General features: G+C 34.8%; 2 protein-coding genes and 1 pseudogene across 5 annotated transcripts in view; all 3 read left to right on the forward strand.

The window, feature by feature from the left end:
• LOC125830655 (peptidyl-prolyl cis-trans isomerase FKBP15-1-like) overlaps window positions 1–21,156 on the forward strand; it is a 1,183,135-nt gene that overhangs the window by 773,936 nt on the left and 388,043 nt on the right. The window lies entirely within an intron of this gene.
• On the forward strand, window positions 10,705–14,677 carry LOC125830671 (uncharacterized; annotated as a pseudogene).
• Window positions 17,153–19,326, forward strand: LOC125830638 (U-box domain-containing protein 9). Its single transcript, XM_049509812.1, has 2 exons — window positions 17,153–17,571; window positions 18,058–19,326. Exons 1-2 carry the CDS (start codon window positions 17,302–17,304, stop codon window positions 19,135–19,137), a joined length of 1,350 nt encoding a protein of 449 aa, XP_049365769.1. The 5' UTR covers window positions 17,153–17,301; the 3' UTR covers window positions 19,138–19,326.

The following is a 21,156-nucleotide window of genomic DNA, read 5'->3' on the forward strand; positions in this document are numbered from 1 at the left end:
TCATTTTAAAGTTACAAGACCACTTTAATCTGAAAAAAGTTGTTTTCACAGTTTTCAAAAAGTACAAACCATTTTACATTTACAAGAAAACTATAAGTAATGCCCTTAGTTAGCTTAAGTAAATACTCTATAAATTACGTACAGTTTTTGAAGAGTCCTTAGATTAAGTACTATTTTTATAAACATGGACACCATGACTCAAGTTAAAATTTCAGCAGATATTAAAATTAACGATTCCATTAAAGTTGAAGATCCCGTGAAGATAGTTGAAGATCAAATGAAAATAGGTGAACACTCAAAAGAAGGAGTTGGTGATGACTTCAACTTAAATGTTGTTGATGATGGATTGGACTTGAACAAGCTTCCATATGAAGGAGAAGAAGCATTTGAAAATGAAGAACTCCAACAAACATTCTAGACAATGTTAGAAATATTGTTTCCCAAATTTTATTAAGATTAGTTACTCTTCATTACTAATTGACTCAAGAAATAGATACTTCAAGATATGTTGGCTTTATAAATTTATGAAGTTGCTTTCTTAGTGTATGCTAAAATCATTTTCACTTTACATGTAGGTATTTTCATTAGATATTCAATTAATGCGACGAAAATCAGAATATTGTCATTATTTTTGTGTTTGTCATTATCGCTTAAAATGAATGCGACGAAAATCAGAATATTGTCATTCTTTGTATTACGTCTCAATTCGCAAACTACATTTTTCTTTTCATATTCGTCAATCACTAATATTCAATCAACATTCTCATTAAAAAACATGAATTCACTCCTTAATTATAAAGATCTAATTAACAATTTATCATCATTATCCAAAAACTTAGGAACTAATTTCTTCCTAAATGATCGAGTACTTAATATACCAATTCAGAACTACATTTCAATTGAGTAGAAAGTTGATCCTCTTTTTCTAACGTAAATTTCTTCATATGCGGAATTTTATACTTGTGATAACCTCTTGTTTGCAAAATTTCTATCATGCATGATTGGAATGTTAGAAAAATACGATTCGACATCACTGTAAACTCTTCGTAAGCCTTCACAACGGCATTGATAAGTTCATCAATAGATTTTGGTGCCTCCTTATGTTGTAAGGACTGAATAGCACTAAAGAATCCAAGTTCTAGAATATTTAGATCTGGAGAATTTGGTGGTTGGCACACCAAGCAAATATTGAATCCATCATTTGTAGCTGCTCGACGAAATTCTTCATCATCATAATTGATATGTGCTTTTGCATTATCTTGTTGAATAAAAATTGATTGACATGAGTCATCTCTTGGCCATTTTTTCTTAATGGAAGTAACAACTTTTTTCAATTAAATATGACCTTATAATATCTCTAGCTACCGAAGTTATTGGCTTCGTCTCTAGCGTGCCTGTAGCTCTATTGACGCTCGTTCTCTTAGCTAGCTCTTTTGTGACAAAAGGAAATATACCTTTTTTTTTGGAGAATAATTCATTTTCTTCTGCATCAAACCTCGGTCGAGTTATGGCAGCTAAAAACATGATCTTTCCAATATATTTTTTGCTCTTGCAACTACATAATGGTCATTTTCTTCTTGAAGCATATAGTAAGACTCGGACTTTTTAGTCATAAATAACCACTTCTTATCAATATGAACAATGTTGTGCATATCTATGAAAAATGGATCATGTGGTATGCTAGCAGGATCAATCATCGATAGACAAAATCTCAATCGAGATACTTTATTTTCTTCTGTTGAATGTGGTTTGATTGCATTCGAATGTTTTTGTATACCTCCATACTTTAAAAGGCTATGCAAAGTGGACTTTTTCATATTCAATGCACAAGCTAGAGATCAAATAGTCGTTCGTCTTTGAAAAGGAACCTCACGAAAACAAGTATGATCCAACTCAATTCTCTTACGACCATAATGTTTAGTCATTCTATGAGCTACATCGGAACGTAACCCACATTCAGATTGTTTTCAAATGTGTTGTATTGTTCTCCATGAAACTAAAAAATGTGAAGACACTATTTTCAGTGCTCCTTTTTTCAATTTTCCATCATCACTTTTTTTAGTAGCATTTCATATACCACTCGACGCTCAAGATTATTCAAATTTTTTGATTGACTTGGTGCTCGATATATTGTTTCATTTTCATTCCCATCACCAATGTCTTCATCTGTCGCCATTTAAAAAGAAAATAGAGACATGACAAGTATACAATAGTGAAAATTTAAAGTAAAAAATTAATGTAATAATTTAATAAGCTCATTGACAGTACTAATATTTGATCCTTCATGAGTGCTCGTATTTCTTCTTCCAGTGTCGTTGTATCATTTTTTATATTTGGCTCAGTGTTTAAATCCAATAAGATTCGTTGAAAATGTTTCAACAATTACATCCGTTGAAATGTCATTCAAATTATGAACCGAATCTATAGCAATATTGAGATCACGCAATTGTTGTCTAACACCATTATCATTATCAGGTTCAACGGACGTATTTAAAACTATTTGAGATAATGAAATTTCATAACTTTATCAGATATTCATATTTTCAAATACCATGTATTCTTTTATAATGTTAATTTTGGTGGGAAATTTTAAGTTTTCATATTCTAAATTTGAAAGTTGAAAAAATTCATTCACGAAGAAAGCGGTAAAAAAATTAATTGGATAGTGTAGAAAGTTTTAGTTCAATTGAAAAGTTATCTGGGGAGACTTTTGGTATTCTTTATACATATCAATTATGATATTTTGTATACATTTAATAGTTCATTAATGAAGACCAATTTTCATAATGATTGATAGTAGAATTATATTAGTCAAATTGCACCTTATATTAATTTTTTCTTAAGGATTGTGCGTGATCTTATCCTGACAAACAATAGTGGACGGAGGGAGTATTAATATTATGTTACAATCTTTCCATTAAGTTGTCTGCTTGATTTCTTTCTTCAACCTTCCATCTTTAATTCGTTTTAGCTCCAAACTTCTTCAACTTTACACCAATTTACTCCTATAAATAAAATACACTATTAAGCACATTTCATAAAATTCATGCTAAAAAAAGGACAAATATAAATAATAAATATGAGACAAATAATGATAAAAAATATATATTTTTGGCCTCACATCAGAATGAGTTTATAGTAAATTACTTGTTTGAATTCAAATATCTACGAATTGTAACCCTAATTTGTATTGGAAAAAAATCAACACAAATATCGCCTTGGACCGTGTAATATGGACCCCATTTCCATGCATTGAGCCCTATGCACGATTGTCTCCAAACTTCATAAAGGTGAAAAATAAAAACACCCGCACAATTGGGTCTGTGGCATGCACCTCTTAGCCTCTTGATGGGCCTCGCACTGCGTCTAACGTGGATTCAGGTAAAATTTAGGTGACATTTCCGGATCAACCCGATCCATACACTTATTTTAAAATCCCCCCCCCCCCCCTATTATTTTCCCCATTTTCTCACTCTTGCGCCACTCTTCTTTCTATTTCTCTTGAAAGAATCATGAAGCACACCCCATTTTTAATCTTCTTCTTATATTACTTCACTAAGATTCAAGGTAGGTTTTATACTGATTCATACTTAGTTATTTTGTTTTTTAAAAGTTAGTTTACTCATAACCATAGATTCATATTCATAGAATAGGCCTAATCGTAATTCATATTCATAAAATAGGAGTACGCATGGGTTCATACAAAATCAATTAGAAATCATGTAATTGAGTCAAATCATGCATAATAACATTGAATATAATCCATGAAATCACAATAAATTGAACCATGAAGATTTGACATAAAACCCTAAAAAATGGGTGAAAATCAATTGGAAAATTGAGTGTCCTTGGGAACCTAATCGATGAAAGAAATTCATTGGTCATGAAGTTCCCACATACCTCGGATAATCAAAGTCCTAGCAATGCAGGAAGAAATTTTGAAGATTAATGAAACCCCAACTTTACCTTGAGAGTTCTTGAGAGAGAAGTGGAGAATAAGACTTTGGGGGATTTCGAGTTTTTGTTTTAGTGAATGAAAGGGAATGGGCTAAATTTGAAGAGTAAATTCATTTATGGGATAGTTATAGGGTAAAAACGACATAGTTTAGGACTTAAATAGGTAGGAAAAGACCAAAAACACTCTTCATTAAAAACTATCTGAAGACCCTACGGATTGGTAGGAATTTCTACTATCCGTCCTAATTGTCCGTAGAACCAACTACTGGAACCCAAAATTCTGAATAATTTGTATGAGATCCTTCTATGGTCCATAGTATTTTCTACGGGTCGTAGACCCTAAAATAGGAACCCCTTTCTGAAATATTTCACCAAGTCTGAACCATTCTTACAGATACTTTCCACAACCCGTATAAACTTCTATGTATCGTGCAAACCATCCATATGACCTGAGGTCTCAAAATAACAATCTTTGAATCACTTCTACGAGCACTTCCTATAGTCCATAAGAACTTCTACGACTCATCTTGTTGAATCGTAGACCATCATCTGGAACTTGACATTTCAAAATTTCAACCCATTGCCTACGACTGCCTTCCCGTGGCCATAGAATTTCCTATGGTCGATTGGTTGTCTCGTAGAACCTGAAATCGATGCTAAAATGCAATATTTCCTTAGAATTTGTTCAGAACTCCGTGAATGCAAATGAACTGCACTACCTCACCAAAAACGACACTAACAAAAGCCTAAGTTTGGAGTGTGTATCAATGAATGAAAGAGGAATGGGCTTAAATGTTTGTAGCACCATATGCTTCAAAAAAATGCTTACTGATTCTATGTATTAAATAAGAAAAATAATGAATTGATGCTAGCTCATCTTGTGCACATGCTCAATGTGTAGAAAAATGAGTGTTTGAATGAATGATTGAAGTTATAAATGGGAGAAACAAGGTGAAGACACATCAATAATGTGAGCGGTGTGCTCAAAGTGAGATCTGATTGTGTTAGGGAGGTTATTAAGTCACTTGGACCAAACTAAATCTTCCCCTTCGTGTCACGAACCAAACCCATCGGCCGTGTGGACACCTACTCTAACACCTAGATAGGAGAAGCCTTACCACTCAACTTTAAAAATGGGAAATGCAGAAATAAATTAGACATAAGAAAGTGCTTTAATAATAAAAATAGTCATGAAACACAAGATTAAGGATCATTCTTTTTACAATTAATTGAAACACCTTCCCTTGAAATTAGTCTAAATAGCTACTAATAAGATACAATGTGTAAAAGAAAATATGACACAACTCTCACCATAAAGAAAGAGGAGTACAAGATATCGAAGATTACCATCGTCTTAACCTATGAAACATTGTTGAATCCTGCAATCAGACCATGTCAAGTGACATATCAAGAGTAGTATCAGTATAAATAATACGTACTGGTAAGCATCATTCATCGATCCAACCCCACACATAATATCATGTAAATAACCAAAGAAACATACATCTTGAATATTGAATTTGAGTCCTGAACCACCATATCACCTTCAGCTGCCAACTTCACTCACCTTAGATCATAGCCTAACCCTTCTATCACATATTATTTTCCTCAAACACCAGACTACTAACATATGTAATTGGTTATGTACCTATAGTACGATAAAAGTAAAGCAAGAAACATGTCTTGCCTATAATAATTTTCACCATGACAATAATAATAATATAATTTTTCCTTGAATGAGATTTTCACAATACAGATGGTGTCATGGAATATTTTATAGTACACAAAGTTAATTGTAAGCTCTTGAGAGTTATTGTGTTACTATTGAAGGAGTCTCATAGAGGGTTGGGCCTGCATAATATTGACCTTAGGAATAGAGCCCTCACTTCCAACCTTGTCTGGATACTCCACACTAACCCTGGCAGCTTTTGGGGGAGAATCCTCATGAGTAAATACTCTAAACACATAGTGAATTGGAGGAATAAGCCTCTCTCTAGAACTTGGAAATGCATCATGGAAGGATGGAAGGACAGCCTTGGAGGTCATAGATGGGTGGTACACAAGGGGAATAGGGTTAACTTCTTCCACCACAAATGGATTCCCAACCAAGGGCCCATTAAGGACATCCTCCATGGCCCTCTCCAGGAGGGGGAGGATTCCCTTAGAGTCTGTGACGTCAATCTTAATGGAACTGGAAATTCGATAACATTTCCTTCACTATCCCAAAGGATAAAAAAATCCAACATCAATGCCATCCATATCCTTCCTGGGAACCCTAACGAGGACAATATTGTTTGGGGCCTAACTAACAATGGGGAATTCACAACTAGTCGTGCATACTCCCTAATTAGGGAGAATACTAATGCCACCAGCCACCACTCCATCGCTAATGGTAGTCCTAAGGTTTTTGGATGGATCTGAGCCATGCCTTGTTTGAATAAGATCAAAACCTTCATTTGGCTCATACTGAGGATATTGATCACATATTCTTTAGTTGTACCAATGTCGTGACATTCTGGAACTCCATCAGTTCCAATAACACCTCCACCCAGAAATTCACCAATGACTTCCGTTCTCATGAGGGGTGATTGCAAAATTGAAAGCATATTAAAGGGAAGAGTTACAACCAACACTTTCAATAGGACAACATTTTTCCCTTCGGTCTAGGCTATTTGGCTTCAAAGAAACCACAACCTCTTCAACAAGAAGAAAGATTGCATTAGCCACATGAATGTAATCAATCAAGCAACTGAATACCTTTACATTGTTAGTAACCCAACCCCCACCAAAGCTAGGAAACAAATCATCCAAGTGAAATGGGTTCCCCCAGGTCATGGAAGCTTCAAGTTAAACACTGATGGTGCTGTCAAAGACAACCCTGGTGATGGATGCCTATGGGGTGTTATCAGAAACCATAAAGGAGACTGGATCATTGGCCTCATTAGTAAAGAGGCAAATACAACCCCTTTTCTAGTCGAGCTTAATGCCCTCAGACAAGGTCTAGCCATGGCTAGCTCCAACAACCTTGTCCCTCTTGAAATCAATCTTGACTCCCAGGAAGTAGTTACTATGTTTCATGAGGAGACTGCTCTCTATAAAAAACTAATTTATGAATGCGGGTCGCTGATGGAAAAACTGAATGCAGCTCCGCCAATCCATGTTTACAGGGAGCAAAATAGGGTCGCAAATCTGATAAGCAAGGAAGGCCTGAAGCGTGGATAGTTTGGGACGCCCATTATTTTATAGTTCCTCCTATGTATGCAAATAGTGTAGTTTGGAATGACATCTTAGGAAGTAATTATGTTGTAACTGGGCATACTTTGGCCCAGGAATATACAATACCCGATGCTTGCAATGGACCTTCTGTATGCTAATTATTATACATATTAAATATCCTTTTGATAAAAAAAAAAAGATATTGAAGTTGTGGTAAGTCTCAAAAAGAAACTTTTAAGTTTCAGAGGAGTTGAAAAGAAAAAAATATTATATTGAAACTATAAATTATGAGAAGATTTAATACCTTCATATTACTACAATCAAAGCAGGTTATAAATATTTACCCGCCTTTTCCTCTTATTTGTTGTATAGAAACATGATCATGACGATGGAATCACATGCAAAAGTAAACTAGAAATTCACTGAAATAAAGATCAGTTCGCATGACGGTTGACCATTTCGGTTCAAATGTGATACAAAAATATTTGAGATTTCACGTGACTATATATTGAAGAAATAAAAATTCTTTAAGATTTTTTTTGTATTGCTTTCTCTCAAAATAAAATAACCTTTGTGCCAACTAAGATTGTGATTGTATCCCCTAAAGTTTTGAAACATAAAAAAGTGAATATGGACTCGTTCACCTGCCATGTGGATCACTTGCAATTATATAATTTTTATAGTTACGTCAATGGGAGGGTCACATGTGTTTTGCAATCACATTGTTTGAATCCAATACATTTGGTGAATGTCCATACAATGAATGTTATCGTATACCTGTACCAGCTCTTGGTAATTCATGTACCAATTAAATAAAGCCTTCAATTCATGTAATTGAGAAGAAACTTGAAAACTATATATTGGTGATCATTCTCATATATATGATAAAGACAACTACAATACTTGAAAACTTTTAAATAAGATAATATCTACGTTCTATTCTCCATATCTCTTATCTTAATTTCTTGTTTATATTGCTCATATTTCATAACAATATTAAGTATTAAGTTATAAATTTGTCATCATCAAAAAGAGTAAAATTGTTGAGCTAAGTGTCATGAACTAGAGAGTTACAAGATAGGAAAAATTATGGGGTAGAGAGCAATGTGCTAGGACAATAATATGAAGTTTTGATGAATATGAAATTATTAGCAAACCGTGACAAACATATGCAAGAACCAGATATCAAACATGTCCCAAATAAGAATTTGTAGTGATTATGACAAAGAATTACTTAAGAACTAGTTCCTTAACATACTTACTATAGGATATGTTATCAAGAGAACACTTGTGAGAAGTGAAAGAACTAAGTCCATCACAGTAGAGTGAAAGAAGAATGTTGATCGAGGCAAAGCAGATTCAAAATATTTCTTGAGGAATTAGAATTACCACTACCAAAATAAAACAAAAAACAAGAAAGAACATGGTAACGTTGTCATATTTAAATACATTGAATTAGTTTTGAAATAGAAGCAAAACAGTTGAGGCATCTCCAACCATATCCTCTACTTTATCCTCCAAATATAGAGTTCTCTATTTTTTCAGACAACCAACTACAACCAATTCTCTATTTCTCTCTAAAAAAAATATTTTTCTCTCTCCTCAATATTATATTATTATTTCTATTTCATTTTTATTTTCTAATTTCATAATAGAAATTATTCTTCTTTTTTGCAAATAATTACCCTATAATCTATATAATGTTCGTGTAATATAAATTTTATTCTTTTCAAAATTTTCATTAAAGATAAAATTATATTTTATTCTAAATTTCTAAATAAAATAAATTACAACAAATATTATGTATAATACATACTAACAAACAATTCAAATAAAAGTGAAATCATTGATGAAATACAATTACATAATAAATAATGCATTATCGTAAATTTTACATAAATACTCGACTTTCAAGACTAGTACGTTGCTCCCATAATGCTTTATTAATGCATTACGGAGTTCAATATGAGTAATTTCTTGTCCGTATTTTTTTATGTGTAGCTAAAAATTGTTTAAATTAACAATTTCATCTTGTATCCAATTATTTCGTGTACTAATTTACTTCCCCTATTTCATTTTGAACTATTATAAAAAGTATTTTCATGCTCATTAAAAAGTGTAGTTTAATAATTTATCACTATAACATAAAAGTAGATTGTTTGAACTATCATGTAGATTTTGTGTATTCTTAATAGTGAAAAATAATTATAATTTTAAATTAAATATTTAAAGTGACAAATTTTAAGAAAAAAATTTAAAAAATTGTTAATTCGGGATGAAAATAGTATACTTATCAATAGTATGTTTTTTTAGATGTTATATTACTTAGAAAATAATTCAACTATTAAAGACTTAATTAATAGTCTCATATAATATAATATTAAAATAATTTGAAATTACATATTTAAAGTGACGATTTTTTAACAAATAAAATAGAAAATTATTAATTCGGATAAAATAGTAACTTGTCAATAATATGATTTTAGATGTTATATTCTATTAGAAAATTAATTACAAATAATAAAGACTTAAGTAATGATACCATAGAAATAATATTAAAATAATAAAAAAGTGAAATAGAGAGGTGAATAGTAGTTCTCCAAATTTGGAGAACTACTATTCACCTCTCTATAAATAGAGGATAGAGAGTAATATGGAGGGGGCTTGGAGAGCTCATTCTCTATTTTACTCTCTAAATATAGAGAATAGAGAGTAAAATAGAGGTGGATTGGAGATGGTCTGACAACGCATGCATGAAAGAATCAAGTTAAACTTGAATTAGAATTTTTGATTTGATTCATTTTAAATTGGGAAAACAAGAAACGACTATTCTACTTCTATATTAAACATCAAATTGGTGTTGCTAAAGAGAGAAGAATTCAACTACAAAGAAAGAGAATAAGAGCAATGTCTTATCACAAAGTTCCTTCAATTTAAGCTAGTGTTTGACTCAAGTTTCCAAGTATTTTTGCCAAATAATATATGGGCCAAGTTTCCCCAAAAATATTTGACTATTTCAAAAAATATAATTTATACCCATAAATTCTAAAAACTATTAAAAATATTCATAAGTTTGTATTATATATTTATATTGAATATGTTCCGTTAAAAATAACATTATAACATAATTGATAACAATCAACAATAACAAAATAACAATATAAGCAAGAGCAATACATTAATGCATATTCAAATTTGTCATTGATTCAGTTATAGTTATAACAACCTCTGATCCGGAGGAGGTAGTAACAAACTATTCCTTTATATAATCTTCCAACATTCTACGAACAATCTCTTCCCGACAAGCTTTCATTTCTAGAGCAGATGACTGAGAAGACGACATAATATTGTTACTCTGAGTCGATTGTTTGTCATCTTCGTCAGTAACCATATCATCACGTTCATGTTCATTGAATATTTCATTACTGCTTTGATTTTCACGCAAAAAATTATGTAATACGGCACAAGCAACTACTATTTTCACTTGCATGTCTATTCCTATAGATATCTATTAATAGGAAGTAATAAATTATGGGTATTTTTTATAAAATATACAAGTTTTGGGATAATTTTGATTTTTTTGTAGTTCTCAAATATTTTCCAAGTTCCCAAAAACTAGTTTTTTCTAGTATTTGGGAACTTGGGATTCTTGGTAACAAAAATAAAATTGCCAAGTTATGTGGCCAAACGCCAACGGTCAAATTTTTCCCAATTTTTCCCCAAATATTTCCAAATAAAACTTAGGGCAAAACGGATGCTAGGAGAGAACCAACAAGCAATGATAAAAAAAAAATCATTCCATTCCAGAATTATTCATAACAAATCGTATTATCATTTGTCAAGTTCAATTATTTGAATTTAGTTATAACTTTTACGGTGAAGCCACTCCACTCCTTTCGTTCCTTTTTACTTGAGAAAGTCCTCTCTCTCTCTCTCTTTCTCTGGTATTCTCGGCCGAAATCGAAGGCTGCGCCGACCAGAAGCAACGCGAGGAACAGCTCCGATCGGCGAGCCTCTTTCTCTCTCTCCTCCTAAGCTTCAGTGAGGACGATAACGACGAGTAGCAGCTCCAGCGGCTCGGACCAGCGAGCGGCGAACAACAAACTCCGGCGAAGGTAAGAGCATTTTTTAGCTTCTCCGGCGAACTCATCTATCTTCTCCGGCGACCAGCTCAGAAGAGAGACGGCAGTGCTACTGCTTGCCGCCGGAGATCAACCAGATCTGGCCGAAAATTACCCATAGATCACCGAAACCCTCCATCATCACTGACCAGGTTCTATCTATCATTTTTCTCTCTCTTTTTTCGCTGAATCTAGTTACTGCTGGGCTCTGTCTTGCAGACTCCTTATCCCGGAACAGTATTCCCAGTTTGTTAATAAAGTTCTGACCTGTGCTTCAGTTTTTAATAGAGTGGGTGTTATTGTGCTCTTTGGAATACACACTGTTCTGGACACTATAGTGTAGCTGCTGTTATATTGTTCCTTAGAGTTTATTACTGCTGCAGTTTGTAGTGTTTGCCTGTGTAGATCTTGCTGTGATTGCAGTAACGTTCTAGTGGATTTGGTATCTGATGGTGGTAGTGAGTCATGTCCTCGGTTGAGGCCGAGGTTGAGGGATAATAGTGGTAAGTAGGTTACGGGTTCTCATAACGTGAGGGTAGGATCTTGGAACATAGGTTCGTTGACGGGGAAGTCCATAGAGCTAGTGAAAATTCTCAAGAAGAGAAAGATTAATATAGCCTGTGTCCAAGAGACTAGATGGGTAGGCGCCAAGGCTCGGGAGGTTGATGGGTTTAAGTTGTGGTATTCAGAAGGGTCTAGGGATAGAAATGGAGTGGGTATTTTAGTAGACGGGGATTTGAGGGAGCAAGTGGTGGAGGTTAGGAGGATCAATGATAGGCTGATGACGATTAAGCTGGTCATTGGAGGATGTACTTTGAGTGTTATTAGTGCTTATGCTCCCCAAGTGGGCTTGGACGAGGAGGCCAAAAAGCGCTTTTATGAGGATTTGGATGAGGTAGTTAGAGGTATACCGAATACCGAGAAGATTGTCATTGGTGGAGATTTTAATGGCCACATCGGGGCAACTGCTAGTGGATTTGATGATGTTCATGGAGGCTTTGGTTTTGGGGAGAGAAATGGAGGTGGAACTTCGCTTCTAGACTTTGCTAAGGCTTTTGAGTTGGTGATTGCTAACTCATGCTTTCCGAAGAAGGAGAACCACTTGGTTACCTTTCGTAGCCCGGTAGCTAAGACCCAGATAGATTACTTACTCCTTAGGAGGGGTGATAGAGGTCTATTTAAGGACTGCAAGGTTATCCCAAGTGAAAACCTCACTACCCAACACAAGCTTTTGGTGTTGGACCTGAAGATTAAGAGGTATAGGAGGAAGAAGATGATATCTGACCGACCGAGGATTAAATGGGGTGGGTTGACCCCTGCCCTTTCTCGGGAGATGGGTGAGGAGTTGTTGGGGATGGGGGCATGGAGTGGTAGCGGGGATGCGGACAACATGTGGAATAAAGCAGCTAGTTGCATTAGGGAAGTTGCTTCTAAGATGCTAGGGGTGTCTAGGGGTAAATTTGGAGGACATAAATGAGATTGGTGGTGGAATGGGGAAGTCCAAGGTAAAGTGGAAGCGAAGAAGGCTGCATACACAAAATTGGCGGAGTGCGTAGACGAGGAAGAGAAGCGGACGCTTAAGAAAGTCTATAAGACGACAAAGACAGAAGCTAAGTTAGCTGTTTCGAAGGCGAAGACGGTAGCTTTCGAACGCTTGTATGTCGAGTTGGGGGACAAAGGTGGGGATAAGAAGTTGTATAGGCTCGCAAAAGCAAGAGAGAGGAAGGCGCGCGACTTAGACCAAGTGAAGTGTATCAAAGATGAGGAAGGCAAAATACTGGTGGAAGAGACCTCTATCAAGCAAAGATGGCGAAGCTACTTTCACAAACTTTTAAATGAAAAAGGGGAAGCGGACATTGTGTTGGGTGATTTGGCACACTCTAAAAGACTTCGGGATTTTGGATACTATAGGTGCGTTAGGTCCGAGGAGGTTATACGGGCTATTAGTAGGATGAGCAGGGGAAGAGCGACCGGACCCGATGAGATTCCGGTAGAATTTTGGAAGAACATGGACAAGGCAGGCATAGAGTGGTTAACTGGGCTGTTTAATGTTATTTTTAAGACAGCGAAAATGCCTGATGAATGGAGGTGGAGTACAATGGTTCCGTTGTATAAAAACAAGGGTGATATCCAAAACTGTAACAATTACAGGGGTATCAAATTGTTGAGCCATACTATGAAGATTTGGGAGAGAGTGGTGGAGATGAGAGTGAGAAAAGGGGTGTCCATCTCCGAGAACCAGTTTGGATTCATGCTGGGACGTTCGACTACCGAAGCCATTCATCTTATGCGTAGACTGGTAGAAAAATATAGAGAAAGGAAGAGAGACCTTCATATGGTGTTCATTGACCTTGAAAAGGCCTATGACAAAGTACCGAGGAATGTCCTCTGGAGGTGCTTGGAGTCTAAAGGAGTCCCGATGATTTATATTAGGGCGATAAAGGACATGTACGGTGGAGCCAAGACTCGGGTTAGAACAGTTGAAGGAGACTCAGAACATTTCCCAGTTGAGATGGGGGCTGCACCAGGGATCTGTCCTAAGCCCTTTCCTATTTGCTTTGGTGATGGACGAGTTGACGCGGTCCATTCAGGAGACGGTCCCGTGGTGTATGTTATTTGCGGATGACATAGTACTGATTGGTGAGACGCGGGACAGAGTTAATGCGCGGTTGGAGGTGTGGAGACAAACGCTGGAGTCCAAAGGGTTCAGGTTGAGTAGGACCAAAACAGAATATTTGGGGTGCAAATTTAGCGATGTGTTGGATGAGACAGATGTGGAAGTGAGACTTGCCGCACAAGTCATTCCTAAGAAGGAAAGTTTTAAGTATCTTGGGGCTGTAATCTAAGGGAGTGGCGACATCGACGATGATGTCACACATCGCGTTGGGGCTGCTTGGATGAAATGGAGGCTTGCCTCTGGAGTATTGTGTGATAAGAAAATTCCACCGAAACTTAAAGGTAAGTTCTACAGAGTGGTAGTTAGACCAGCCTTGTTGTATGGAGCGGAGTGTTGGCCAGTTAAGAACGCACATGTTCATAAAATGCATGTTGCGGAGATGAGGATGTTGAGATGGATGTGTGGGCACACTAGGAGCGACAAGATTAGGAATGAGGTTATCCGGGAGAAGGTGGGAGTGGCCTCTGTGGTGGACAAGCTGAGGGAAGCGAGACTGAGATGGTTTGGACATGTGAAGAGACGGAGTGCAGACGCCCCAGTGAGGAGGTGCGAGGTAATAGTGGTAGAGGGTACGCGGAGGGGTAGAGGTAGGCCCAAGAAGTATTGGGAAGAGGTGATTAGACAAGACTTGGCTATGCTTCACATCACCGAGGACATGACTCTAGATAGGAAGGAGTGGAGGTCGCGTATTAAGGTCGAAGGTTAGTAGGGTTAACGGGTTGTCTTCCATTGCGAGGGTTTGGGTTGTTAGCGTTTGGAGCAGTCCTAGCCTTATGGTGTTTACTGCGTTTCACTCCCTTTATCTTTCTTGTTATTGTCTCATTTGTTGATTATACGCTATCTTTTGTATTGGCTGTTATGTTTGCATATATCTCTCCTGTCACTTAGATTTGATGCTCTTGAGCTGAGGGTCTCTTGGAAACAGCCTCTCTACCTCCACGAGGTAGTGGCAAGGTCTGCGTACTATTTACCCTCCCCAGACCCCACCTAGTGGGATTTCACTGGGTTGTTGTTGTTGTTGTAGTTATAACTTTTACATTACTAATGATTTGTATAGGAGTTGTTTAAATTGTAAAGAAATTTCTTGACCGGGTAAAGTCATAAAAGAAATGACGTACAATTAGAAAGAATTATAAAAGGAGAAACATGCTATAGTGGTTAATTTCTTAATTATGAAGTTATAACTTTAAATAGAAACTCAAATTTAGTGATAATTTGAGAGAGAAATCCTATGAGGTAAGACGCGGTTCTTTGCTTTTGATAAATAAGTTTATTCACGTAATTTTTTTTGTGTATCTATTTAATTGTTGTACCATTACTAAAAAAAATAAAATCTAATTCTTTATTACAACGATTGCAACTCAAATTAACTTTTTTTAAAATCGAAGCAGTAAAAATAGGTTCTTTTAAAATCCTAACGCATGGTCTTCATAAAATATCTTTAGAAAATTAGTGCTTACACAACTGTTTTTAGAATAGTACGGCAAAATTTAGTGTGAGAATTAATTCTTCTGATTCTCTTTAAGCGAATTGGTGCATAGTACTCTTTATCCTTTTGTTAAGTAAAATTACTTTAATATGTATTCCAAATTTTATACTCCTCTTGAAGCCTGCTTGACATTATTACTAAAAATAACTTATTTTTAGAAGCATTTTTCTAAAATGACTTTTTAAAAAAAAAAATTTGATAAAAAATAAATAATTTGTGTTTGGCTAATTCATTTGAAAAATATTTTTTATAAGCAAATTACATTTGACTGATCGATTTTAAAAAGTGTTTTCGATAGTAAAATTACAAAAAAGGGCCACTATTAATGTACACTAATATTAAAATTATTTTATATATGTATTATAAAAAAATAATTAAATTTTTATTTTTATTAAATTAAAATGTACGTGTTTAAATTTTCAATCATATTATACTTTTTTGGGAGGCTAAAATCTATAATTGTTTTTTTTCTTTTTTCTACTCTTATATTGTTGTTACCTTTTTTTCTAATTCTGCAAAATAATACATAAAATAATATATAACATAAAATAAAATTATAAAATTTATTATATAAAAATAAAAAGTAAAATTCTTAAATGAAATATTTAACCAAACTCGTGAAATATGCTAATTAATTAATATGAACTATATTGGTAAATATGTATATATGAAAAGGATATTTTAGTCTTGAAAAAAAATTGTTTCTGCTTCTGCTTTTTTTAAAAAGCAGAATTTTAGCTTCTTCTCAACAGTAGAAAAATTGTTTTTGCTTTCATTTAAAATTTTTTTTGTTGATTTGTCAAACACTTAATTTTTCAACTAAAGTGTTTATTGCTCAAAACAAGTGCTTCTCGCATCCCAACAACAATGCCAAACAGACTCTTAGTTTAATTTATTTATTTTAATCCAGTTTGATGTAAAATTTAGAAAAGCAAAAACATTTTTGAATCATGATTTGAAACTAAAGCTATGTATTACATATTAAAATATTTTATAATTTTGAATATATTACATAAAATATCAAAATAAATACATCACGTAAAATATCAAAATTATCAATCACAATAAATCATCAAAAAAAACACCAAAAAAAAATTGCAACTCTCAACAAATATTACAAAATTAAATCTTTGAAATTTAAAATTATATATTTGCATTCTAAAAGAAAAATTAGGAAAAAGTGTCAAAATATAATCTGGTCAAATTTCATATCATAATTAAATAAATATTTTTAAAATCTAGATTAGAATATCAACGCAGTTTATTTTGAAAAAAAAAATTAGTTAAATAAATTGCAGAAAATTGGAAATTTGAAATACATTTTATTTAAGAAAAAATTGAAATTTGTGAGAAAAAGTTTCAAAATATAATCTGGTCAAAGTTTATAATTAAATAAAAATTTTAAAAAATTGATGATGTTTATCTTGAAAATAAATAGGGAAAAAGAATGATATGTGGAAAGAGGTAGAAAGAAAGAGAAGAGCGCAGGGGAAGGCAGAAAGAGTGGATTGCTGACGAGTCCATCATAAGACTCTTCCGCGTAGCTGCCAGCTGTCTGGCCACGGATTCCCCTGATATGGACCCCACTTACATACACACACACACACTCTTATTAGATGACATAACCTACTTCTACCCCCAAAATCCCCAAATATCTATTCTTACGCTATACCCCTTCTCCCTCTCTGCCTCTCTGTATCTGTATGTAGAGAGAGAAACTAAGAGTTGTGTGTTGTGGCGATGAAATTGGAAGAGAGAAACTAGTGTTTACATTCTGAAATGTTGTTTTGTTTGTAACGGATCCATCCATCTCTTTCACAGATTTGATTTTTGTTATTTTAATGGCGAAGACGGGTGTTGTTGAAGGAGATCCACTTACGGTTAAAGAGATGGAGTTGAAAAGGGAGTTGCAGAGATTAGTTAAGGCCATTTTGTCTCAAGAGGAGATTAATGTTGATGCTATTGATAAAACCCAGCAAATCCTTCTTGCTTTGAAGGAATTAAAGCTTAAACGACGTTCATCTTCTTTCGATCTTCCTTTTCCTGAGGAATTTCGATGTCCGCTTTCTAAACAACTTATGAGAGATCCTGTCATGCTTGCCTCCGGTCAGGTTAGTACATTCATCACCACAATTCTCATCATTTTTTTTTAATTTATGATTTTTTTTTTAAAAAAAAATTGTTCGGTGTGTTTGATTGATTGATTTTTGGAGGTTTGTGGAATTGTGGTGGGTTTGGTAGATTGAACTTGGAAGGGGTGATTCCTTTCAATTTTGCCATCATTGTAATGAATTGGGGGTGGGGGTTGTACATGGGTTACTGTTAATTACATGATATCTGCTTAATTAGTGTTGTTGTAAGTGTCGATTATAAGGTACAACAGTGTGTATTAAACTTTCTTTCTGATTTACTGATTTATCGTTACAATGCTCCCTTAATTCAGTGTCATTAGAGTTGAGTTCTCATAGAGCACATGTAAATCCTGTTAAGTGTTTTTGTAATTTTCAAGATTCATCTACTGTTTTATGTGTTTTAGTTAGTTGTTGTGAGTTAGTTTTGAGACACATTTGGCTGATATATTGTTGATATTTTTGCAGACTTATGATAGACCCGTCATTCAGAAATGGTTAAAAGCTGGGAATAGGACGTGCCCTCAAACACAACAAGTACTTTCACATACAATTCTTACACCTAATCACTTGATTCGGGATATGATATCGCAATGGTGTAAAAATAATGGGATTCAAATGCCAGACTCTGTTCAGTTTTTGAATGATGAAGGGTTGACTGAAGCTGACCGTGATTTGTTCTTGTCGTTGCTTGAGAAGATGTCTTCAACGTTATCTGATCAAAAGGTTGCTGCAAGAGAATTACGTTCGTTAACGAAGAAAATGCCTTCCTTTCGGTCACTATTTGGAGAATCTGCTGATGCAATTCCTCAACTTGTTCGTCCCCTATCTCAAAGTAACAGCAATGTTAATCCAAATCTCCAGGAAGACATAATCACAACACTTTTGAATCTTTCCATCCATGACAACAATAAGAAGCTTGTCGCGGAGACTCCAAAGGTTATTCCACTTCTTGTGGATGCATTAAGATCAGGAACAATTGAAACAAGGAGCAATGCAGCAGCTGCACTTTTTACATTATCTGCGCTTGATTCTAATAAAGAGCTTATAGGAAAATCTGGTGCCCTGAAACCACTGGTTGAACTTCTAGATGAAGGGAACCCAGTCGCAATGAAGGATGTTGCTTCAGCTCTTTTTAGTCTATGCATTATTCAGGACAATAAGGCGAGAGCGGTTAGAGATGGTGCTGTGAGGGCTATACTGAAAAAGATTATGAGTAACGTGCACGTCGATGAGTTACTAGCTATACTAGCTATGCTATCAAATAATCAAAAGGCAGTTGAGGAGATGGGAGACCTTGGGGCGGTTACATGTCTGCTTAATATAATAAGGGAGACCTCGTGTGCTCGCAGCAAGGAGAATTGTATTGCAGTCCTTTATACAATCTGTTACAGTGATCGAACCAAGTGGAAGACATTAAGGGATGAGGAGAAAACGTATGGGACAATCTCTCAACTTGCTCAAAATGGTACAGCAAGAGCCAAGAGAAAGGCTAATGGTATTCTTGACAGACTGAACAGGGCTATCAATCTTACTCATACTGCATAAAAGAAGCCAGCAGTTTGAAGAACAAAATGTGTAAATTCTGGTTCAATCTTTGCCCTCTTTCCTTTCATAAAAAGTATTTGAGGCATGTTGTGGTTCGTTTGCAACCTTACATTTTGTACATTCTATCTGAGATTTACAAGTAATAGTGATTGTGAATAATTTATTATGAAGGAGTTTTCGTAAACGTAAGATCCATGGTGTTTTTACTCTTTTAGTTGGATTACGTGGGACATAACAGGTTGGTCTAGGCTATGTTGCTTGGACTTTGATTGTTCAAAGTGGTGTTATTTTTGGAGAATCTGACATAGAAAGTGAAGAGTCTGGTATAGGTGATTGATATGTAGTAGTAGAAGAATTAGTGAAGTAATAAGAAGAAGAAATAATTGTTGCACATGGGTGTTGTGTATTAGTTTAAACATGTGATGTGAGGTAGAAGGTGGGGTTGCTGTGATTTGTCTGTAAGGAAGAATGTGATATTTGTAGTGTGGAGGGGCAGATAATGTTTCTTTCTGTTCTCATTAGCAATGGTAAGTAAAGGTCCACTGACCACATGGCTGGACTGGGGGATTGATAGCCAAAAACAAAAAGGTCGATTCCTTCCTATGTGTTACCTCTTTGGTGATGCTACTGTTATTCTTAGTTTACACACACTTCTGGCTTTACGTGAAAAGGGATGATTCTCTTTTTATCTAGTATAAACTACACTAACTAGGTCTTATTTGGTACTTAAATTTGTAGTTTATGATAATTCAGCAAAATTTTGATTTCAAATCTCATATTCACTTGAAAGGTAGGATATATCAATTCCAATTTTAATTTAAAACTTTGATCTATAAATTTATATGAAAAGGTTATAATATTACAATCAATGTAAAGAGATTGTAATTATGAAAGTAATATATTAAAAAGTAGCTGGTTATTATTATTGTTGATTTATTGGATCAACATGTTTTTGTAAAATTATGTGTGTATGAAAGTTTGTAATAATATATAATCGTGATCTTTTTTTTGTATTAATGTGACTTGTTGGGATTATTGAAATTGGTGTGCTTCCAACTAATTTTAGATTTGCATCGGAAAGTCGAGTAAAATTCTTTCCTAACAAAGGACTATGGAAGTTGAAACTCATTACTCTTGGGTACTAATGTTATGGAGATTGTTATAGTATCTTGTATTATACATACATATGAAGGTAATGGATAAATGAATGAATGATATATAGCATATATGTAGTTAGTTGGAGTAACCCTGAGGGGTAGCTCAGCTGGTAAAGGCCTGGGACAAAGTCCTTCAGGTCGCCGGTTCGAGCCCCAGCAGGGCCACTGGAGGCATTACAAACCGGCCGCGTCTCCAGGGCCCCGTGGAACTAACCGTGGTGGACCCGCCTTGAAACAGCGGGACCCGGTGGGTACAGCTAGTCGGGTTCGCAAAGCGACGCCCGAAAACCACGGTAAAAAAAAAAAAAAAATGTAGTTAGTTGGAAAAACTCCAATTCCAATAGGGAAGGGAAAGAATATGGGCATATAATATTGAATGGCCCATCCAATGTGCACCTTTTTTGTGCTTACAAAGTCTTCACTCCAACAGTAAACCTCTTTTTTCCTCTCATGCCATCCTTTTATATATATATATATATATATATATATATATATATATATATATATTAGTAAAAAATAGTTGAGGCTATTCCTTTTCACTCTCATTTCTTTATATCTTCAACAAGAAGACAAAGCCAAGCAAAGTGTATATATGACAAAAAGCAGGCGGCTGACTCTTAAACTCTCTTGCAATATAACTTGTTCCCTTCAAACTTTGTAAATAAAAGTAAAATATTTAGATGGAGCCTAGTCTAGGGATGGACATCTGACGTTTCTATATTTTTTTGTTATAAAAGAAATCCTATGAATATACCCTTAATGCATTATCCAACTTGTGCTATTGCCTATTGGAAGTATATGCATGCAAAAATATCCTTAAATCATGTCAAATTAAATAAAATTATCGTCAATTCCAAAAGTA

The sequence above is a fragment of the Solanum verrucosum genome, unplaced genomic scaffold, assembly GCF_900185275.1.
Source record: "Solanum verrucosum unplaced genomic scaffold, falcon-dt-bn FXZP01000297.1, whole genome shotgun sequence".
In the NCBI taxonomy this organism is placed as follows: Eukaryota; Viridiplantae; Streptophyta; class Magnoliopsida; order Solanales; family Solanaceae; genus Solanum; species Solanum verrucosum.

What these genes read in the sequence shown, in the direction of transcription:
- LOC125830638 (XM_049509812.1), top strand. Translation starts at nt 17,302, where the DNA reads ATGGCGAAGACGGGTGTTGTTGAAGGAGATCCACTTACGGTTAAAGAG. An exon ending in TCATGCTTGCCTCCGGTCAG is followed by an intron (nt 17,572 to 18,057) that starts GTTAGTACATTC and finishes ATATTTTTGCAG; the next exon opens with ACTTATGATAGACCCGTCAT.